At 24.9% G+C, this 25290-nt stretch overlaps 2 protein-coding genes across 4 annotated transcripts; one reads left to right on the top strand and one right to left on the bottom strand.

Annotated features, from left to right (window-relative positions):
• Positions 1–8561: 8561 nt before the first annotated feature.
• LOC132924159 (exocyst complex component 3) lies at positions 8562–11593 on the bottom strand. The gene is made up of 2 exons (XM_060988297.1): positions 11352–11593; positions 8562–11018 (listed from the first exon to the last, which is right to left on the bottom strand). The coding sequence occupies exon 2, from the start codon at positions 10998–11000 to the stop codon at positions 8787–8789; it is 2214 nt and encodes a 737-aa protein (XP_060844280.1). The 5' UTR covers positions 11001–11018; positions 11352–11593; the 3' UTR covers positions 8562–8786.
• Positions 11594–12009: 416 nt separating this feature from the next.
• Positions 12010–24330, top strand: LOC132924160 (NAD-dependent protein deacetylase Sirt6). 3 transcript variants are annotated; one of them, XM_060988299.1, is made up of 9 exons: positions 12010–12124; positions 12191–12275; positions 12741–12831; positions 12895–13022; positions 15989–16107; positions 17234–17357; positions 18453–18626; positions 20069–20192; positions 20286–24330. In XM_060988299.1, the coding sequence occupies exons 3-9, from the start codon at positions 12766–12768 to the stop codon at positions 20610–20612; spliced, it is 1062 nt and encodes a 353-aa protein (XP_060844282.1). In that variant the 5' UTR covers positions 12010–12124; positions 12191–12275; positions 12741–12765; the 3' UTR covers positions 20613–24330. The 3 variants fall into 3 exon arrangements, with proteins under 3 accessions (XP_060844282.1, XP_060844281.1, XP_060844283.1); XM_060988298.1 differs by having other exon boundaries at positions 12086–12275; XM_060988300.1 differs by lacking the exon at positions 12191–12275 and having other exon boundaries at positions 12103–12124.
• The last annotated feature ends 960 nt before the right edge of the window (positions 24331–25290 follow it).

Raw genomic sequence — 25290 nt, 5'->3', positions numbered from 1 at the left:
TAAACCATAGATATTAATATTAAATAATTTATGAATTTTTATTTACAACATGAATTGCAAATATTCACGATTTTGACTCAGCAAAATTATTTTATTGATATTTATATTTTATAGGAAAAAAAAACTAAAAACATTGAAAATTGAAAATGTCTATAAATCGCTTAAAAAGAATAAAAATATTAAATATTTTAATATTTAGTGAGAATTTCAAGGCTGAAAAAAATACAATATAATATATAATATCAAGGTTATTTGTTTTTGAATTACGTAAAAGAAACAACAATTTATTTGTTGAATACTAGTTTTGGGGTTTTTGTTTTCCCGGTTATTTAAAAAAATTACAAGGAAAAAACTCTTGGCCAACTAAACCATATTTCCTATCAGAAACCACGCCCAAAGTTGAAAATCGAAGCATTTTTACTACCCTAAAGCTGATGACAGAAATCAATACATTCATCGTTCTGCTAAGAATCTAAAATGAAAATAATTACAATTATTTAACCATATGTATCTATGTATACACTATACATACTTTAATGCTTATAAGTAGAGCTAAGATTTCTATGCAGTAAAAAATTGGAAAATATGCATTTTATTTACCAAAATATGCAAAAACATTTTTTTTTTAATATTTGTATCCTATTATTAAATCATGTTTTTTAAATTTTCAAATGTAAACTTATAAGTTATAAGTTATAAGTTATAATCATTCATAATAATTGACAATCGCCAGACAAATGTCATGAATAATATTATAAAACTCAATACCTATACATCATCATAATATTATCCGAGTATATTTTTTTTTATATACACATATAGCCTATTAGCTAAAAGTATCTCAAAATGCACTTACATAAAAATAACAAAATTTGATATTTTCCTCTGATATTTTTATAGTTTTAAACACAACTCAGAATTAATTAAAACCAGACATAATGATGTATAATATAATTTATGTCTTGACTTAATAAACTTTTAATTATTAAATATTTTTATAAATAATAATGTTTAAATATTATTTAAAATGTAATTATTAAATATTTTTAGTTTATTAAAGGTTCCTTGGTCTCCCTATAGTTAGGAACAAAAACACACCTAAAATAAATTCCATCGATAAACTTACAATAACGTGCAACAAAAACAATTATGAAAACAGATTTGAATTCTCACTTAAGTCTTCTTTGTACATTACATAATCTTTTTACAGTTGTATTTTATTATTTTTAAATTACTTAATAGAATAAAAAAATAAAAATAAAAATAATGAAGTATTAAAAATTGTAATTTTTTCAAAAATGTGAAAAATGTATAACACGACAGTAAACAGATTATGTTGTTAAATTTTTTAATCCGTTTTAAACATTTATGATAAATCATTTTTCTCTTCGTAGTACTGATACAAAAGTCTTTAGAGTACATAAAATTTAATTTAAGGGGCTTTTATAGACTGCAATTTCACTGTGAATTATGGATGTGTTGTGTGAGAAGTGTGCTCAAATAATCCATAAAAATCCATTTAATCCATCGCATCTATGTTGTTTATCTAGTTGTTTAATTGATTTATCTTTAATAAAATATGTCAGTACAGAATCCCCATCATTTGTAATTATTATTATTTTATAATATTTTGTGTAAATTGAGTGGCGCCCTCTACTGTTGTTACTATTATACGACTATACGAGATGACTATACTATACGTTTCAACTGTAACCACCAATTTTTTACAATATAAAATAACATAATGTATTAATGTGTGCTATGGATAAGAGCACAAGACAGTATCTTACATTGTCATCAAAGTCACGCAAAGTGTAAACAGCTGGTAGATCCTTTGACCTTTCAAAGGAGTTTAATATAGACATTTTTAAAGAGCATTCGTGCGTGTTGTGTAAAGGTAATATATTACTTGTTTAGTCGTTTATTTCGTAACAAAGTTAACTCGAAGTCGATTACTTAACTTTCTCTTCAAATAAAGTACAACAACTGTTAACTGTTAAAAAAACAAATTTAAAGGGAAGACAAGAATTGAATGTGGAAAAGTGGAGTGATCGTAATCACTCTCAAATAAACATTATGATGAAGTTTTTGGTTCCATACTATTGGCATGCATAATATTAAATATTTATTATAATATAAAAATATATTAATTATTACATTATTATTTTTTTATAACTGCATTACCTATTATAATTTATATTACATAATATATTTTAATAAATTATAGTTATGTCGATGGGGCTATTTGGCGAAAGTGCTGAAATACTCCGTACACCCTCTGTGCACGACACCTACGCCTGATTGACGATTTTATTACTAATATTATTAGTATAATATTTTTACAAATTATTGAATCCGTTAGTGTCTAATCTTTTCTAAGGTTGTTCAATATAGGCAATTTTTAAGTGCATAATTGTGTTTTTTATCTTTTTATAGTGGAGAGTAAAACGCTCACATGCACTGAAATCTTAGTAACGTAAACACGAATATTAACTATTATATGTTTACTTTTCAAAAACTGTCAATATTTTACCAATTGCATGAACCTATTTATCTGATTTAATTTCTAAAACCATGATATTTGAATTCACTATAAACTTTACTTAAAAACAGCTTTTTACATTGTTTGATAATTTTTTTTTTATAAATATTATAAACATTTTAAAATTATTAATTTTAAACATTTAAAAATAAAATTGTTGAAGATTTTAGAGCTTAATTTCAAATAAAAGTGGGCAAGTGGGTATCGCTCAGCTATATAGTAGAGATGGATAATAGGTCAGTATAATAGATAAATTAAATTTGAATGCAATTACAGATATCATTGTACACGAAAAACGATTCTGAACGGAGATGATTTGTAAGTCTAGGATAATATTAGTAGTATATATTATATTATTACTTATATTTAAATTGTAATATATCGTTATTTTATGTGATTTCGTAAAAAAATTAATTTCATACGCTCATAAAATTTTTTCTATATCGACGTTGGAGTTTTTTTTTACAATTATTTAAACTTTGAAGATAAAGTTATGGAGAATCTCATGTTGGGTTTTTTAACCTTAGATATAAATTACAAAAATTTAATGAATTTTCAATTTCAAAATGCCTTGCAAATATTCGCGATTTTAAGATATTTCGTAAACATTTGAACTTTTAATGCTTATAAACAAAAATTGTGACTAACGATTTTTGATTTTTTTTTTTTTTACTACAATAAGAACAACTTATAATTAACCTTGTATTAAATTTTAAACATATTTTGGAAAACCAAATTTCTTTAATCGGCATTTCAAGAAAAAAAAATTAGAAAAAACAAAAAATATCAATAGTCTATAAATAGTTTAAAAAAATTATAAATATTTTGAAAATTTAATCGTAAATAGATAACGCCAATATAGATATTTAGTGAAAATTTCAAATATTTACTATGATTCGTTTTTGAGTTACAGCAAAATCAAAAAATCGATTTTGTTGAAAAGTGATTATGCGTAAAAATTCCTGTTTATCAGCTACTTTTTCAGGGTTTTTCCTAACGCTTTTGAAAACTACTGGAAATTTTTTATTTCTGACCTTTAAAGTACCAACTAGATTAAATTTTCTTTTCAGAGAGGGGCTGAAGTCAAAAATCAAAGCACTATTACTATTCCAAAACGTGATGACAGACACAAAAAATAAATAAAAAAAACACACATCATTGTAAAATCAATGAATTCATCACTCCGTTCAGAATCTAAAAGTAACACGTTGACTGCGTACCGACAAGCAAGATAGAAAAATACTTGATGAATCCAAATATGTTTTCAAAAAATGTATTAAATTATTACTATAATTACGATATAAATGATATAATAAAATATATTATTATTATTATAAAATTGACATAAAATAGGCCTATTTTTGTAGAAACCCCAACCAGAATCGTGTTTTCTGAATTTAATATCGTGTATTCCTAACTATAGAAATAATATTATTTAACCCATCACCACCAAAATAAAATTAAGAACTTACCTTTATAATTTATCCTTTGAGTCTGGTTTTTGACATCCTGCTGACATAAAATTATAGCTAGATATACCTAATTTACAAGACAAAGGAAAATATTTTCAGAGTATTAAAATTACATCCTTTTGAAATACTTAATTATTTATTTTGTACTAAGTGTTTGATCTTTTCGCCATTCTTGAGTTTAGAGTTCACACATGCTGTAGTTCGTTTTTTATTTATACCTACACAGGTTACACACACACACACACAAACACACACATACATTGGTTGGTTAAATACGTAGGGTTTAATGTTTATAAAGCTAAATAATACATAAACAAAATTATTAAAATATCAAACATTAAAAATAATGTACTATATTAATAAAATAATTTAACGTCTAGATGGCTCACACATTATAGAGATGTAAAATTAGCATATAAAATGTTATAATAACATAATATTATATAAAATTATAATTTAATTCCCTGTAGGCACTAATCTTAACTTTATTCCAAGTGTTCAATATCTACCACAAAAAATCTTTTGATGAAGTTTTCTCTTCGTTATAAGTATCATAAACAATAATATAATTCCCATCCTACTCATTATCATAATAGTATAACATTTATATAACTTTACGTAAATACAAATATCTTGCCAAAATTCTACTAAATTTATCACAAAATAATATGGTACAACAAATTTATAAAAATAGATATCAATTAGTTATTAATTTTTAAAATTATATTTTTGAGCAAATGATGACTTTAAATTTAAAAACAAAATGCATTAAATTATACCCGACATCTATGACATTTTTATACCTACTAGTATTAGAATGATTGATACATTTGTAAGTACAAAATATAGATTAAATTTAACAAATTCAATAACATCATATTTTTAAAAGCATATTATAGGTATCTCCATTTAAACATTTTTTTTTTTTTTAGAAAACTAATTTAGTTGATAATTTGACTAATGGTTGAGATTCATTTAGTAAGTAAAATCGTCAAAATCAACTTAAACTCAAATAATAATATGTATATCAGATCATATACCTACTTAAATATTGTGTGAGTTTATGTCTAAAGATACTTAAGGTCAAATATTTAAGTATTATCCACTTTAATTCATACACCAAATGTTCTCCGAGGGTTTAATAATTAACATATGAACCAATGAACCTACATTATACCTACGCGAATACAGTAAGTATACTTACACATTTATACTTAGATAGGTAATATATTATTTATAATGTATAGGTAGCCTTATTAGTAGTCTTATTTTCAATTCTCAAAGGATATCAAATGTGTGTGATGTAGTCTGCATTAACGTCATTAACAGTATTAATTCACGCACGACAGTACGACACATGTTGTATAAAATATACCAATATACGTATTATATACATTATACATAGGTATATATGATAATAAAATCATATAATATAGGAATATTATATAACAAGTACCTACCTATAATAGAACCGACATAAAAATATTTATGCTTTAAATATTAAAAGTAATGTATAATAAACATTATAAATTGTTACTGTACGCAGTGGTGTATTTAGGATTTCTTTAAGGGAGAAGATATGACTAAAATTCTCGACGCCATATTATGTCTTAGCATTTTATTACCATTAAATTTTAGAGTGATAAATAGAAAACACAAATCCATAACCATATAAAAATATCTAAAAAAAGGGGGATCAAAGGGGGAGATATATCTCCCTAATCTTCCACCGTGAATACGCCACTGACTGCCTGACAGTACAATAGTATAATGTACGTGTACCATAGACCTTATGCTTATACTAAGTTTAAGGTCTATGAAGTGTATCTACTACTTAGTACTTACCTGCATATCCTGTTATTCAAATTTAAATAATTTGGAATTGGATGCAAATATAGATGTATTTATGGAGTACCTTATAATACCTGCCTGGCTGCCTAATTATTTATATAAATATATTATATCCACGATTGTCTTTATGTGCGGTTATTAACGGTTCACTATACCTATATTATACCTATACTTATAGGTACCAGTTATAACTTATAAGTTATAACTATCCAGAAGGGCTGTAAGCCAGTAGATGAATTCTGTAAATCGATAAGTTAGCTTAACGACGACTTTTGGTCCGTTAAGCTATCGAAAGCTGTGTTATCTCCAATTTGAAAAAAAAAGATTCTGTAATTAAGTTTTCGTTAAGCTATCGATATTTGTCGTTAATAAAATCGATAACAGACCTTAACGATAGTGCCACTTTGAAATCCCTCGTTAACGTTTAACGAAATATATTCATTATTCATTATATTCTTATGTGTTTCATCCCTCAAAAATTTGAAGCCAGGAATGTAGTAGAACGATTTTTTGGGGTGTTATAAGAATACTAGGATGAACGACTGCTCCTGATCCTAAAATGGGGAAAAAAATGTTTTAAGTTTAACAGCAGGTTTATTCATAATTCATAACAGAAGATTAATCATTCAAGTAAAAAATAAGTGTATTCATATCATAAATTGTAAAAGTTAATAAAAAAAATTAACTAAAGAAGAACCTAAAAATATTACATTGGTCCTAGTAAATGTAGTTGGTGGGTGGGTGAGTTGTTACTTGTTTAAAAACTTGCTACTTGAGTTATGAAGACTCAAGCTGCCACTATACCTATCTATGTTCATATTGACCATATTTCATAACTCATTTATAGCTACCACTATCTGACCGTCCTGTAGTCCTGTGTCCTGTCTAAAGTTTAACAGATAGGTATCTAACAAATTAAAAATGTATTAAAAATAGTAATTCAACTTTTGAAATATCTGCATCAATTAACATTGAAAATTAGAATTAATTATTAAAATACCTAATTAGAAACATATATTTTAATTTAAAATACAGAGAAAAAATTATAATAATTATTGTGACTACTGACTATTAATAAATAGTGACAATTTTTAAAATGTTACTACAAAACTTTAAGTTGTAAAGAAGTTTTTGATGAGAACAAAAATGGTCAGACACCAATGGTAAGTTTACAAATATAAATTGAAAGTTGAAGTAATTAATAAATCGAATTGTCAATTACGATTATCTATAAAATATAAATTTAATTTATTTTAATTTATTAATTTATTATATATTAATAATAATTATTAAAAGATGTACCAACACTATTGTTACTTGTTAGAACAAATAATATTTTAATTATTTTATTTATTTTTTAATCATCATTAACATAAATGTCTAACTATTTAATTTTAATTACGTAACTATATAAAAATAGAATAATTATTTTAAGTAGGTATGTGGTTACGCTAAATTGTAAAAATATATTTAAGGAACCTGAGTTTACTAAAACCTTTATTAACTCTATCTGCCTATTATCAAGTTACAAAATATGAATTGTTGCAAAGACTATAAGTATACATTAAGACACATATATGAAACAACAAGCAAGTATTATAGGTAACAACAAAAATAAGTTTTATTTTTAAATTTATTGATAAAGTGGCTTATAACAAATCTAATATGTAATAGGAAAAACAAAAAGTTAAATTATTGTTTAATTTAATTTTGTGTTGTTTGTCCATCACCAAATATTTTCATTCTATATCCTAATGTCTAGTACCTACCTCTCATTCTGAGTAAAACAAACCACTTTTCCACTGTGTACTACAAATACAATTAGACCATTCCTTTTTCTTTTCCCTAAATGTAACAAACTATTCTATCTACTTCAATAAAATATATGATCATCGTTATCACTAATAATTTTATTTCATTGTTATTTTAGACACGAGCCTGTACATTTTTTAATAAGATCTGTAACTGAATAATTCATTAAATAAAATGTATGATAATAACTTATATAAAAAAAAAAAAACAGTTTGATATACAATTTATTTATTAAATATTTAGCTATACTAAACATATTAAAAATAAATAAAACTATAGAAATAAAAATTGACAATTTGTTCTATGATTTTATGATACCAGGAGCAGGAGCAAACTGTAGCACACATAACAATATATAAAGTTATTAGTAACTTGAGAATATTTGGATAATATTATTGTACTTAAAATAAAATATTTAAAGAAAAACCATAGGTACAAAATGCTTACACGCTTGTATAATAAGAACTAAATATGAATGTATTTAGATTTTAGACAACTTAATATTATCATCTATATAGCAGGAGTCTTCAACCTTATTAGTCTCGCAACCCACTGTATTTGTAATTTATGTTTTATGACTATTACCTAATTGTTTTATAAAAAAAAAAATCTGATTAATATTTAATAAATACTATTTTATTATGCAATTAAAAACAGACTAATTTTTTATTTGTGTAGTAATGTAGTATTAACTATTATTGTTTATTTTTTATACTTTAAACAACAGATGAAATATATTTATACCATTTTTTTTTTATAGTTAATCAAAATAAACCTCGGCCTGATTTTGAAGCTTATGAAACCCACTGGTTGAATACCACTAGGTATTAATTAGTAAACACTTATACCTTTTTAATTAACCAGTTTAAGAAACAATAAACAAATTCTACAATATTTTTTATATTGAAAAAGTAAACTTTAAATACAAAAACATATGAATAAATATTATTTTAAATAATTTAATGTAGAATTACTGTATTCTTCATCACATAAGAATGGGATATTGATTGCAAATAGAATACATTGCACAATATATTTTAGTAGTAATATTTATATAATTTTTTAATTATAATTACTTAAGCTATACATATTTAGTGATTATTATTATACTATAAATGGATTTGCTGGAATATACTTTTGGTTAATGTGGTGCCTGCAAGTTCCTTATTGCCTTGAATTGCATACTGTACTTTTTCACGTATTTCTGATCTACTTAAATCACCTCTTAAACCTAATAATCTAGTCATTTGGTCTTCGGTAATATCCGGGTACATCTTTACAAGTGTGTGCAAGTCCAATGACAATATTTCAGAATCTTCACTTTTTAATACTTCAGATAACTTGACAACAGCATCAAAGGGAGAATCTTTATCACGTGTTACTAAAGGCGCTACACGCATAAAAAAAGATTTCAATTGGTCCACTTCATTTGTCATTTTATCTGCTGCTGATCGACGCTCTTCATAGGTCTTGAAATTTAATTTTTTCTGCAGAATAGCCATTATGTATCGACGCACTATTATATCTTCAGCTTCCAATATTATATACTCTAAATTTTTGGGTTTTAAATGAGTATAATCTTGAAAATAATCTTCTAATGTCACACAAATTGTTTCAATAGATATAAAGCTGGTAAGCCATTTCGTAGTTATTAAGTCTTGAAAATGAGAATCAAGATCAAGGAAAGCTTCTTCTAAAAGAAATTGTGCCGCTTCGTCCCTAAGGTTTTGGAAGGTCTTTATTAATTTTTCATACGCAGTACTCGATTGATCCTTAAAATCACTACTCCAATAATGTTGTTTCATTTCTAATGCTAATTCAATAAATTGTAAACAATTATTCAGCACAGTAATTATGCAGTGTGTAAAAAATGGTACTTTACTTCTATCCTCAAAGTGCTTTTTCTTGAACTCTATAACAGCCTCTTTGTAAGACAAACCATATAGACTGACACTATCTACACTCAATAATAACGCTTTGTGTGTTAAGTGCTGGCTTATAGTTTTTGTGACTTGTAAATTTTGATCGATCATCTGAAATATAATAACTGGAGCAGCTGTATGAAAACATCCGTCTGGACCAACCTCGGGTGAAGCTCCTGCATACCAATCATTTTTTTCAGTATCTAATGTTTTTAACATCCATTCTTTGTAATTAGATTTAATGTATTCTAAATATTTTGATTGTAAATCAAAAACAATTGATGATTTTAATAATGGACCAACCTTACCAATGTCTATATTCAATTCAGGATGTAACATTAACTCTTTACCGGAATATGTGTTAGTTACCCATGAAATAATTGTAACATATTCATTGCCTTCTAATCCATCTGATATTATGTCATTTAAATTTGCTGAAAGACTAGAATGATACATATAAACAAATTTTTCAAAAATATCATATTGTGGTGGAAAACATGGCACACAAAGAGTTTTAACCACTCGCAAATCCTCAAGAATTAATTGCCGACAAAGTTCCAAATATGTTACAAGCCACATTTTATTGTCAGATCGTTCATTTACTTGAGTACCTTCTATTCTCTGATCAACAGACTTTTGAAGCACATCAAACGCCATTTCTTTCCACTTTTTTGGACGACTAGGAGGCATAAATCCAGATTGTTTATTACGCTGTAATGCAAATGTATCAGCACGCTCTTCTCGTTCTATAATCCTCAGAACAGTAACAATCACCATAGGTTCTTTTCTAACAGTATTTAGTGTTCTGCTTAATACTAATTTTATTTGTTTTTTCAACATATCAGACATAACTTCAACATCTTCAAAATATGCTTTTAGTAGTATTTTATCACTGGGTGCTTGATTGGGCAATTTATGCACTTCAAATAAAAGATCATCTCTAGAGTTCTCAAGATCTATTAAACATTGATGAGCATGTAAAAACTTTCCATCATTTATCCACTGTTTGGTTTTTTCAATGCTCTCAGGTACGGTGAATAGGTGCTTCATATTTTCATTAGCTGTCAAGTACTGAGAATGTTGCATTTGTTTGGTGCGCACATCTTGCAACTTGTACCCAAGAGATGGTAAATTTATAAATGAACGTTTTGTTTGACTGAGGTATATTTTTACTTTACTTATGTCATCCAACGCATCTTTTAGTTGTTCCATTCCAATTGTAACCCCATCTAATTGACTTTGCATAGCTGTTTTCAACATTGCCTCAGTAGAAGTTTTTTTACGTGATATTCGATTTTTCAATTGTTCAACTTTCTCCAATTGTCCTGGTTTTTTTAGCATATTTGTAAAGTATTTTGTTGCTGCCAACTTAGCATCATTACCCAACTGATCAATGTCCATATTTACGATTCAATGTCTCTATAGTAAAAATACAATTTTTAGTTTAAATTTATTTTATACTCAAATACATACAACATAAAGAGTTACACAAATTACAATAAAATATTTAATACTGGTAATAATTAGGATAACCTAATGTGCAAACAGAAGTATGATGATGAATAGAAAAGTAAATGGAATGGGAATTGAATGGGGTAATAAATTAAAATGTTAAGATAGATAGTTATGTGATATCAAATATCAATGTAATTTACAAAAACTTCATAATTAAATTTATCCAGTTCGTATATCAGAATCATATTATTAGAAAATAAAATTAATAAGTACATAATTAAAAAAATAAGTCCATACCTTTTTATAATCTAAACTAATGTATATAGACTTGCAGACTGCAATACAAGCTTGATTGAAAATATTCAAAACAAATTGTAATCGGTATTTCACATATTTTAAACAAATTTAAATATTGTTAACTGTAACCATTTACAATTCACACGTATAAAAACGAAAGGATTAATTTCATATTAATTTACTAGACATTAGACATTTTTTTTTATGTAATTTATATGATTTATGAGTATCTCACTAGTGATTATAGTGATACCGTTAATCATTGTCCATTGATTTTGATACGATAGGCTGTGGAGGTCACATATATATTGATATTGTAGAATAAAATTGATTCTGTATATCTGTGGTTGGAGGTAATATATTAGGTACAACATAACGTCATATTGACCGTTGTACGAATTGTCCACCGAATTTCTAAAATTCTACTCGTAATAAAAGATCGATATTCCCGGTTTAACACGGCAATTTTACGAATTACTACTCATACGTATACTGTGTCTGCATAATAAATAATAATATGTAGGATTTGGAGGAATAGAAATTCAATGCACTCGCCTTTAAGCGAGAAATCTCATGAATAATATCACTTTATTATGAATAAAAAAATGTGTACTTAATTAAATAATTAAATAATTTATTATTGAGTGTAGCCCTGTGTAGGGCGTGTAGGGCCGTGTGCTTGTGTATAATCTTATCTCATCAAAAAATAAATGATTGCCGAAGATAACACCTGATAATACTTAAAGATTGTGTTTTGGTAAACAGTGGAATAGGTAGGTACATATTAAAGAAATTAAGTAATATAAAACTTCGTTTAAACATTTATGTTGGTGTCAAAGTTAACAGTTTAAGTGACAACAATTGAGAAAAGTTCACACTCACACCATCGCGAAACAAACACTGTTCACAAAATAAACTATTACGGTAAATTGACTTGGTACTTACCTGTATAACATGACGTGTGTTTTAAGCTATTAATTAATAAGTACGTTCATAATTTGGCAACTAATAAACCATTATAACCCTAATGGGCCGTACTTAAAAACAATTAACTTTGTGAATTTTTGTGGGCCGTTATTTTGAGGTATAATGAAGTTTGGGATCTTGAACGATTTAATGACATTTTGTTCTTAAATATTTTTATATTGCAATCGTTAACCTAAAAATTCAACCAATTTATAAATAATGAATTCACTATGCTCAATAAAGCACAAAATGTATCTTATTTATTATTGTTACAAATATTTTAGGAAAGTTAAAGATCCTATATAAAATGATTTAACTACACTTACTTTAGATTTTTTTCTCATTGATATTTCAAATTTAATATATCTAAAAAAAATATACCACATTTTCTGTATCAGTACCATCTTTTTTTTTATGTTATAGAATAGTACATATTTATTAAAACAAAATGTCTTGCAACTATGCTGATGGTTTATCTCCGTATGAATATAAAGGAGAAGTTGGTATGAATGAAGTAAGTAAAATACTTAAAGATATAGTTAAGCTATCCAATGTTATGCATTTTAATTTATTTTAGGTTTTTGATACTCCTGAAGTTTTAAAACAAAAAATTTCACTTCTTGCCGAGTGGATCAAAGATTCTAAATATACAGTTTTTCATACAGGTGCTGGTATAAGTACATCAGCAGGTATACCAGATTTTAGGTAAATATGTATAGACTAAAGAGATGTTATAAAAATTTAATTTTTTAAGTGTAAATTAAAAATATAATATTGTAAGTATTATAATTATTTTAAATTTGTATACAAGACATATTTGTCTTGTATACAAATGTCAATACATGTTTTTTCAAACATTAACATTTTTTTAAAGCAATAAATATTTATTAACACTAAATAAAATACAAGACAATTTACTATCCTAGTATATTTTAAAGACTTTATTTTACTAAAATGACCTTAAAAAAATGTATCAATATTGATTATTTGTCACTGTATACATGTTGTAGTGTAGTACATATTAAATTTATTATATCTTGAATAATTGTTAATACATAATTTGATTAGGAATTGTATGTACAGAAATCTCTGCTTGAATTCTCATTAAATTGACTCATTGACCTATTAGGCTTAAACCTAATTTACACATATACAACATAACATAATGGAAAATTTTTGATGTATTAGGTAGCATATTTTCACGTATTCTATCTATATTCACAATTTATACTATTCTCATGACTTGACACATTGAAATGTATAAGTATTAAAAATATTTTGTAGTAATAATTTTTATATTTTTTCTTTATGATTCACAACATATTATAATTGAAATACGAGTACCTACTTAAATTATTAAATATATAATAATAAATATTCATTAGTACATACATTACCTATGTAGCCAAATTAAAAATTTGTTATTAAATTTTCTTATATTTTTGTTTTTAAAATTTTTAGTTTATTGATGTTAATAAACACAAATACTCTGGTTATACACCTTTTATTAACACTACTTTACATTTTTTTTTAATTGTTCTGTTTAGCTTTTTTGTAGTCTCGCGATTATTTTCATTTCTCGAATTTGAGGTTTTAAATTTTTTTGACGTATTAGAAATTAACGTGTTACCTTTGTGACAACTATCTTGATGAGATTTCTTTTATAGAAAGTTCACTCAAACAGACATTAAAAGGTCATTTTTGTACTACCAAGCTTCGCCAGGTCTAGTTGTATTTAAAAGAATCTTCACAGCTTGAAAGGGTAAGAGTGCCCTCATGACAAGAAGGAGAAGCATCTGATTAAAACTTATATAATATAATATAATATAATATATATACAAATATTTCTAATTTAAAAAATAAAAAAAATTATTAAATCTAATTTAATATTTTCTAATTTTTTTTTTTACATTTTAAGATTGTTTTTGATTATTTTTAAGGTATTGTTTGTTTTTCTATCTACCATAAAATGTCATTTACCAATGATGGTATATTCTACTTAATAATTAATTACAATTTATAAACTATAACTTTTATCGTTGAACACTCCTTATTTCAGTGTTGACTTTTTTCAAATTTTTAATTTTGTTATTTTCTAAAACTATATAACATTTTTTATTTTTTTCATCCTTATACTTAATTGTAAAATCACTATTAACTTTTGATTTTCAAATTAACCTATATTTAAAATATCATAAAATAATAGGGATATTTTGTTTATGAATTTTAATATTCAATTTATAATTATTCATTTAATCGTTAGTGAATTATAGCTGCTCAAAGTTGGGTGGTTTTAGGTTTTCAAGTGTTCATCCTACATGTTGGCTATTAAGCGTTAATTAGAACATTGGTTATTATCCAAATTAGATAATATGACAATACATGGTTGGATGTTGCAACTACAGGTACAAAATTAATTACTCCGTCAATAGATACTAACGAGTTTATTACGCCATATGAAAATATGTATCTCTTATTATTATTTATTACTCATGCAATTTCTGTTCTTCAGAAACAAGAAGTATTATAAATACCGAAAACCGTCCAATTTTTGAATGCTACATCTTGCTAAAAAATTAACAAAAAATAGTAATTTGAACGTTAAATTCATATTAAAAAATAGCCCTACTATTTTATGATATTTTAAACATAGGTTGCCATTTAAAAATCAAAAGAGTGAAAAAAATAAAAACTTCAAATAGTTTGAAAAAAGCATGACACAAAAGATTTTGAAAAAATCAATACTTGACGAAATAATGAGTGTTTAATGTTAAAAGAATCATTTTGTATTGCTGAGGATCATCATTGTCAAGTATATTATTAGATGTTAGATGTTGTTCTTACATCATCTCTGAAAACTTCTAATAAACTATTGTGTAGAGTATTAATGCACAACTACTATCTCACTTTTAATTAGAGGCCAAACAAATTTGTTAATTCTATATTTAGTTATAACATGTCTCTCATATAGAATTGATCATTTTTGTTTGTGGCCCTGATGTAGGATCAACAAAAAATCTTTAAATGTTTCACTGTTTTGTGATGATAACATTGATAACCTACATTAACCTACATTTTTTAAGGTACTATATTCTCGCAATTAATCTATTTTCTATATTATTACTTATACATAAATAGCATAATAATATAGCAGGTATGTCATATTTTCCTATAACTATTTACCTCTAGGTAGTATAAATATTTTCTGCTATTTTTATGAATTAAACAATGCAATTTTATGTTAGGAATAAAGTATGATAATTTAAAAGCAAATTGAATATTGAACTAAGAAATAAACAAATTCTTTTCTTCATTCTTCAAAATTTATCTTTTCAAACAAAATTACTCTTTTATTTGTTTATCTTTAAATATTATCGTTCTATTCACTTTCATGCTACTGACATTAGCTTTGTTTCTTTTTTCCTCAATAACTCATTCAATTTTTCAGTTTTCTCAAGCATCCAATCTATTCACATTCTAAATTGTATAGCAGCAATTATCTGTTAAAATTAATATTATGCAATTCAAGTATTACCTCTCAATTTGCAATTATTCTGCTTAATTCTATGACCTTGTATCTTTTCTGGATCATAGTTTATAATCATTATGTCACTATACATACTACTAAATATTGTATTGTTAAATAAATAAATATTTTCTATTCATTATAGAGGACCAAAAGGAGTATGGACTTTAGAAAAAGAGGGAAAGAAACCAGAAATAAGCTTAGATTTCAATGATGCTAAACCAACAGTTACACATATGGCAATCAAAAGCTTGGTCAAAAAAGGTCTGATTCTTGAATTATTGTTTAGATAGCTTATTTTTAAATAATCATGAAATTTATATTGTATAATATATATACAAAGTATATTATGTATATTGTATATAACACATAGGTATTTAGTCTTAGATATTATGGTGCTTATTGATTGTAAGATTCATTTCATTTACTCGTATTTTGTAACTGAGAGCATACAATAATAGTAATAATTTCCAGACCTGTATTTTTTACACAATTAGAGAATTCTGAGACATGGATAGTGGTATTATTATTTGTTAGGTTGGATTAGATCAACCAGAAGTTGTCAATATTCCTGTAAAAACTGGTGAGATATATTATAAAAATGTAATATAGTTTGTAAAGTAAATATAATATTATAAATACTGATAATACCTAGTTTTTATTAAAGATAGATAGTTGGCAATTAAACCTATGTATAGAACAGGATAATGCCGTGTACTATTAACACACTGAGTTAATAGTAATTTTCACTTTAATATAGTTTTCAACTTTTTTTGCAATAAAAAAAAATTAAAAACTTGCATATTAAAGCTTATTTTGATATTTATTGATTATTTTTCTCATTTTTAAAAGAACGATTATACGTATTCTCTAAAAAAACCTATAAAGGTTAGATTATAAAAGTGTCATATTTAAACTTTTGTTTAATCTAGTAATCCAGATTTCGATGAAAATGAATAACATATACAATACATAATATCATAGTTAAATATATTAATAAATAATAATACATTTTTATTAGTAAAATATTTAAGTCTATGATGTATTAATTATAGTTATTAATTGGTATACATTTGGTTATAACTGATACACAAAGACATATTTTGTTCATGAATAATTTGAAATTATATTTATTACATAATTATGAACTATTAGTAATCCAAACTAAAATTTAAAAAAACTTTAAGTAATTTAATATTTTTTACCATTACACCTTTAAAATAAATTCTGTTTCATTCTATATAAAGAATAGCAAAAATAAATTACGTAATACTATTAATATTTATTTTGTCAAATAAGCAGTATAATATATTTAGTAAGAGTATTTAACACTAGCTAGTAAATGCAGATCACAACTAATTGTTAACAATAAATTTATATATTGCATTAGGTTATGCAAAATATGTTGTCAGTCAGAACATAGATGGTTTGCATTTGAAATCAGGTTTACTTCGTGAATATGTTTCTGAAGTTCATGGAAATATGTTTACTATGAAATGTAATAAATGCAAAAGGTAAATTAAAATATTCACATTTATTTAAGGTATTTATTATTAATAGCTTGTATAATTTTTTTAATAATTAACAATAAATGAATTATCAATATACATATATGTATTACTTTTATTATTAAATATAGTATTTTTTATATCTATAAAACTTCTGTTTTTAATTTTATTGTTGAATTATTTCTAAAATTGTTGATTTAAGGTTAAATAGTAAACTATTTATTGGTATTGAACACATGGATATGGCATTTCTATCTTCACTATAATATTTAGTTAATATACACTTTGAGGTCAATATAATGAGAAGACTAAATGACAATTCTTACTTGTAAAAAAGCTCTAAATGATAAAAAAAACTAACATTTAAATAAAAGTGAAAAGAGGTATAATTATATTGTGGTTAACAATGGTTATCAATTGTGTTGACTTACAGATTTGTATACAATGCCATGTTCATAAATTCAATATCAATGATGCAAGTATAATATAGTATTGTTTTACAAGCATTTAAACTGTTTTTAAGAGGACACCACACCCACATATGTGTCTTCGTCTTACAAACGTATTACATGGCAAATTTTCGTTCAGTAAAATCAATTTCGTGTATTTAGCTTAAATATTAGAGTAAAATAACCTATTATCAAACCTAGGTAAGAACACAATCTGTGTTCTCTCATTGGATTTTTACAGTATTTTAATTTTTAATCGAGTTGTGAGTATGTAAAATATTTATATTTAAAAATGCTCATAATTTGCTTAACAATTAAAATACATACTATAAATATCTGATGTAAATACATTCGTAAGATGGAGACAACACATGCAGGTGTGTCCCTTTTTTGTTTGCTCTTTGCATGTAAATGTAAATGTTGAGTTGGAAAAATCCAGGTATTTTCATGACCAGTTATGCTCCATTTTCAAGCCCTGATTTAAAGTAAACTACTAATTAACGTTTGAAATCATTTTGTTTCAAACAGTATTATACATCACTTATTTTTCTAATATAATAAGGTTTGAAAATAATTTTTTTGAAACTGTTTGTTATTTAATTAGCTATATTACTAGAGATGATTTAGTTATGTTATATTGTTTAAATACTAGGAGCTATGTCAGTAAGACTGCTGTAAAAACAGTTGGACAACGATGCTTAAACATAAGATGTCTTGGGAAAAATAAGAATGGCCATCAATGTCGAGGTATTTTATATGATACAATATTAGACTGGGAACATCAATTACCAATCGAAGAGTTAGAGTTATCGGAGTTACATTCCAAGTAATTGTATAATGTTTGCTTTATATTTTACGATTAAATATTATTTTTAATAAACGTTTTACATATTAATGATCATTTATTGGTTGACATTATTATATTTGTGTGACAGTCCACTGAGATTGTATACATAAATACTAACTGCCTTTTAAGATTGGTAAATTCCTGTTTAGGACTGAAATAATCATAGTATAATAGAATCTAGTCATTTAAGCTCAGTTGATACTAACTATGTAGCTTATATGTACTTAAGTATAATACAAGCACAATTAATCTATAAAAGGTATTTTTAAAGGTAATCTAAGAGGGTGTTATATTTGCTTTTGTTGTCTTTGTCTTACAGACATACACTATACAGCGTAACAAATTTTCGTTTAATACAGTAGAAACTCAATTAACCGTCACTGTTGGGACCCGGAAAATCACAGTTAATCAAATAGAGTCTATTTGGTTAACAGAAATACAATAATACAAAACATAGTTTTTCAATAAACTTATATATTTTACAACGTAATTTACAAACAAAAATAATAAATACTAATAATATATAATATGTAATATGTAATATGCAATAACAAAAATAATACCATACTAAATAATCCTTCTTCTGTTTTTTGAGGCACGTGCTTTTTGAGCAGCTGTGTTTTGTATTTCATGAAGTAGTAAGACCTGCATTGCATTTGTCTCCTCTTGTATTTCAAACCAATCAATGCATTTTGATAATATTGCTTCTGTATAGCTAGTTGGCGGTTTTAAGTCAAGCACTGAATCTTCGATGCCGTCATCGACTTTTTCGTCAACGGCAGTGACATTAAAAATGATTTGATCATCATTCAATATTTCAATGATCGCATCATTAACTTTTTTTTTATGGTGACCGATGACGGATAACAGAGTGTGACGGTTAAACTAGTTTTTACTGTACAACAGATTTTGTGTTATTAGTTAGCTTTTATACTAGCGAGTTAATACTAGTGTAATAACCTATAACCACACTTGAAGGTAATAACTGTAATTTTTCATTAGTTTTTTATGATATTTAAATTTTTACGTGAGTTATGAACATTTTCATATTTTGGAATTTTATATACTTATACTTGCTTCAAAACTGATGAAAATAATAGTTTCTTATTTTTAAGGTTGATTATAGGTTAATTACATTTAAAGTTAATAACACAAAATTGGTTCTACAGAACTCAAATTTGCCATGTTATACGTTGGTAAAATGAAGACAGCACAGCAGGTTAAGCATTCTGTTAAATGCAGTTGAAATAATTCTCTTGTTATTTTATTAAATTAAATTTATTTATGAAGTGTTATGTGTAATAATATAAACATAATTAATATTTTATAGCTTTGCAAAAGATATATGTATTTGTAATTAAACATGCTAACTATCTTATCATAATTTTTTCAATTTAACTTAAGGATTTATGTTTATTCAGAATGGCTGATTTATGCATTTGTCTTGGAACTTCATTGCAAATTCAACCAATCAATCTGGTTCCATTTAATGCGAAAAAAAACAAAGGAAAAGTTGTTATTTGTAATTTACAAAAAACAAACTGTGTAAGTATCTTATATTTATTATTTTAAATTTTGTATTATATATCACTGGTATTTTTTCTTATGTTTGTTCTAATTGTGTTAAATATTTAACAGGATCGTAAAGCAGATTTAGTAATTCATACATATGTAGACAATTTGATGACGTCTTTAATGGATATCCTTGGAGTAGATATTGACAAATATGATGAGATTAAAGATCCAACAAATATAAATCATGAAATCACTGATTGGTCAATTTATGAAATAGATTTGAAGAAAGTACGAGAAATTAAAAGAAACACAACAAAATCAAAAAAAAGAAAAAAGTCTGTAGTCAAATTGCCTAATCCAGAATCAGAAACTGAATCACCTCATAATAATCAAATCCTTAAACCATCAAAAATTTCTAAACTCAATAATATTGATAATATTATAAAATAATAACAAAATAATTAGGTTTTTGAAAAACATTTGTAGTATGTTTTCAATATAAATCTTCTAATTTGGTGTTTCCTAACACTCCAAAAATAATTCACATTGAAAATCCTTTACTTATAAATATTATATTATATCATACAGTAGTTGTAAGTAACGTACTGTTTATTAGCTATGCTACAATAGTGCATTTATTTATTTATTTTGTTTTTGTAACAGCATTTAGAAAACTAAACAATACTATAATTTTCCATTATAAATAACGTACATGTCATCACTTTAAAGTTTAAACACTACTTTTTACCAGCATTTTCAGTTTTTAACTAATAAAACATTTCTAATTTATCCTAAACTAGATAAAAAAAAAATGTATACTAAATTTAAACAAACACATCTTAAAAAATAAATAAATTAAATAAATGTAACAATTTAAAGAACAAAATTTTTTTAATTTTATATAATTTTACTGTATGATGTATAATTAAAAAAAAAAAATTCATCCTAGCCTAATAAAAACAAAATGTATAATATCTAATAAAAATATAAGTGGTGATGGGAGAAGAATGAATTTATAATCTGAATATTCAGATAAGCTTATACATTAAATGAGTTTAAAGTTCTAAAACTCGCCGTAAATATGAGTTGTGTTCAAAAAATTACCATTAGTTTATCACCATTAAATTTACCAATGTGTATTATATTTTGAGTGCTCTTGGATAATGCATTTCAAGTACCTAATTTGTTTCACAAACTTTTATTTTGCATTTTTGATGTCTTTCCATTTTTAGAAAACTTATAGCATTTTATTAATTTATTGTGTATACTTATATTTATAATATATTGTATAAGCTTTTGTTGTAAATTGTGAAATTCAAAATATTATCTGTCAAAAAATAATGTTTTTGTAATATTTGTTTTAATTCATAGTTTTTAGGTGTTTTTTTTATTTATACCAAATGTCAATTTTTGTAAATATATGTAGTGGTTTTCAACCTGTGCGTCACAGCTCCTAGGGGCAACTTCAGTTATTAGGGAACCGCGCTCGCAGTAGAAATTAAAAATTTAAAAAATAAAAACTTGATAGAATCTGTAAAATTGTTATTCATGGAACACTTATCACAATTTATTGTTCAATTCCAAAATTATTTTTCTGAGGCCGATCTTGAAATGAGAAAATGAGAATCGCGCTTTAAAAATGTACGGCATTATTTGATAATATTATGCAACAAAAACAAACACAGCTGTCCCACTAAATATTAAAATTATTATTATTGTTTAAAAATATTTCCTATTATTAATAATTACATGTTTATTTCATTATTAAATAGAGTTAGATTAAATAATGTAAATTTGATTATTTTAAATGTTCGTATGGGTGCCGTATATGTTATTTCAAAATCAAAAGGAGCCGTGGAAACAAAAAGGTTGAAAACCACTGCATTAACGTATTAATCTAATCAATAGCGGTTATCAAATGTGATCTGGGGCTCTAACAATTAACAACTAATTGGTGAGTTGGAGATTCTCACTATCTCATTTATTTCGAATACCTATAATGTGTTTATTTAATGTATGTGTCTAAGTACAGTTATGGAATATTTGTTAATTTTAGAAAGCAACTAATGTTCTCTGGGCACCTTTCATATTGTAAACAGATGATACCGCATTCCTTTTGTTTGAAAAACAATTTTAGAAAAGATTGAAGACTGACTATCAAAGAAACACAATATCCTTATTATGTTTTTATATTTTTTCAATATAAGTTTGTTCCTGGTAGTTGAAATGACCCAAATCAAATTTTCTGTTTACAAGTTTTGAAAATATTAAAATAAAAATTTTCTTTTAAAAGATCAAAAGTGAGCAAAAAAGAATCATTAAGGTTAGGCGCTGTGCATTCAGCTCTTATTGCTTCTTTTAGAGAATTTTTAACATTCAAAAATATATTAGTGGTTTCATACAAATCACAATCTCTTGACTTGGCCTCTCTGCAACTTGTTTCATAAACTAAAAACTATTTGATAACATTAATGATGCTATTCGTATTGCAATTGGAGATCTCAATCCTATAACTTTAGAAGAAATATTCAAGTACTAATTTTTTTCAAAAATAGTAGACCTTTGGATTCACTGTATTAGTGAAATTACACAATACTTTGAAGGCAATCAATTATATTAGTTCAACTTTTATACATAATATGCAATACCGTTTATCTGAATATTTTTTGAACATATATCTTTTATGCTATTACTGTCAACTAGTGGTATTTTAATAACTAAATAATTAAATACATTTTACAGATAAATGCTATAATATTATAATTATATTCAATGTGTAATGTATACAATTATTAATTATATATACTAGAATATATTGTTCTTTAGTTATTATCAATTATCATATTTAATATAGAATAGTCAATGATTGTATTTGTTTTTAGTCTATCTAGTCTATCATAAAAAAATAATAAAGATCAAATTAATATTACTAATTTTTTTATAAAATGTATAGTATTTTTTTTTTTTTTGCTTTCTTTATAGTCAGTTTTTATTAATCAACATATAAATATATTTTCTTAAATAATAAATTTGAGTTTAAATGATTAATAGGCATGTATAATTAATAAAATAAGAGCTTTTGAATTAATTGTGTAATATATATTTAAATGCAAACAACAAAAAAATTATATTGAACAATAAGTTCTTAATAATATGTATAATTAAATTAAATTCATAAAAAAAACTCATGCAATTAATCAATTACAATAGTGTAAAAAAGATCAAGAATCCTTTCTACTGTATTCTATTTATTTAGTGCATGTATTATTTAGTTTTAATTTTAAATTACATTTAAATATACCTAATGAAAATTAGTAAAATGTTATTACATGTATTTTATCTACGATCTAAACAATAATAAAATGCTAGAATTAGAAGCGTTTGATGAAAGATTTTTGAGTAATGGCTAAGTATAGTTTATAGTAATATAATTTAATGTATTTATAATATTCTGTTGTACTTCAGTATCGAATACTAAAAAAAAAAATATATACTTTAAGACTCGTATAATATCAAGCAAATTTAGAAAAGTATTATTATTTATTGTTCCTCTTTTAAGGTTTTGACCTTAGGATTTTACTGCTTAGTGCTTATCTATAATATTAGTGATTCTTTCATAACAAATTATTGCTGATCGGGTAGCCGTTATTTCTACTGACTCATTTTGAATGAGGCATTCAGAGCATTTGATGCTATAAACTATGCTTTGGTTTAGGTAGGTTTAAATGTTGATACTAGTAAAATGATATACTTTTATCTTATTCCCAATTTTATAAAATATTGTTATAATTATTTTGATGTATTGATGTATCAAGTGATTTGTAATTTGTCAAAAACACTTAGTTTTTATTGTCAACCAATCTAAATGTTTTTGCTTGCATATTAATCAAATACGTGTTCTCGGATTTACCTGAAAGAATAGTGCACTTTTACTCCTTGTCTTGTTTAGGTAGTGACGTTATTCAATTTTTAAGTAGAATTTGGTTTATGTATAATAATTAATATGTACCATAATATTAGATATAAAGCGAATAAATTGTATTCAAAACTGATTTCAATAGCGAGGCACTTAACATTGTGTATTTAAGTGGAAATAAAAAAAAAAAAAGCAAGACTCGTGTACAAATTAGCTTTAAGTCTAGAATGTAATTGATAATGTTTGAAATAAGTTATGTTTATACTACGTACGGATCTTTAAATTTTATATTATGCTATACAATTTTAATCTTATGTATATTAATATTTTTTTTTTTATTGATGTGAATTATAGCAATTATTCATTTTTATTTCATAATTGGTAGTTTAAAAATGTTAGATCAACTTGAAGTTTCATTAAAATACTTAATGTATTATTTTAATTATATAAAATGAAAATAAATTTAATAATTATTTGACTTAAAAATATTTTTGTTTCTTTTTTTGTTAATGAATGGTACATATTACTATAGGACTAGGTCATATGGGTATTTAAAATATATAATGTAAATATAATCAATATAATTTCCTAAGGGGCTAAATATTAAACATAGAATAATATTATAATCATACTATTATGTGTTGTGTAAATTGTATAATGTCATTGTTTTGATGTTATAATTTTTGAGCCACTACATAATTAATAATACTATATTATATAATTGAGAATTTGGTATTAATACTCATCGATATTGTGGGCATATGGCTAAATAAAATTCAGTTAATTTTTTTAATTCTTCTTTCGTAAAATAGAGTGAAACCTGATTAAGTGATAACACTTCAATATGATTAAAAAATCTAGGTAATAATGAGAACCTTGCACTATTTTTATGAGTTATTATTGTTATTAATGTAAAAATTAGTTTATTGCCTTATTGGGTGCTTGTGGGTAAAGCCCTCACGGGTCTGTTTGCACTTACATAGTTAAGTACACATATATATACTTTTATAAAAGGATATTACTATTATTTATTTTTCAATATATTTTATTAAAAATTAATTAGAAATACACAATAAATTATTATGATAATAATGAAGTCTAAAGGAGTAAATATTAAATACTGACAGAAATAATCGTTGGTTATTATAATTAATCTTATGCCGAGCAGCATAACAAATTGATTAATTGAATTATTGTTCATTAAAATTTAAT

The sequence above is a fragment of the Rhopalosiphum padi genome, chromosome 3 (assembly GCF_020882245.1).
Source record: "Rhopalosiphum padi isolate XX-2018 chromosome 3, ASM2088224v1, whole genome shotgun sequence".
Taxonomy (NCBI): domain Eukaryota; kingdom Metazoa; phylum Arthropoda; class Insecta; order Hemiptera; family Aphididae; genus Rhopalosiphum; species Rhopalosiphum padi.
The sequence above is the reverse complement of the archived record's forward strand: the minus strand, read 5'-3'. Positions and strand labels throughout refer to the sequence as shown.

Excerpts from the sequence above, each read along its gene's own strand:
- LOC132924159 (XM_060988297.1), bottom strand. The coding sequence starts at position 11,000 with ATGGACATTGATCAGTTGGGTAATGATGCTAAGTTGGCAGCAACAAAA.
- LOC132924160 (XM_060988299.1), top strand. The coding sequence starts at position 12,766 with ATGTCTTGCAACTATGCTGATGGTTTATCTCCGTATGAATATAAAGGA. Across the intron at positions 12,832-12,894 it reads GAGAAGTTGGTATGAATGAA|GTTTTTGATACTCCTGAAGT; the intron begins GTAAGTAAAATA and ends AATTTATTTTAG. Across the intron at positions 16,108-17,233 it reads CAAAAGCTTGGTCAAAAAAG|GTTATGCAAAATATGTTGTC; the intron begins GTCTGATTCTTG and ends ATATTGCATTAG.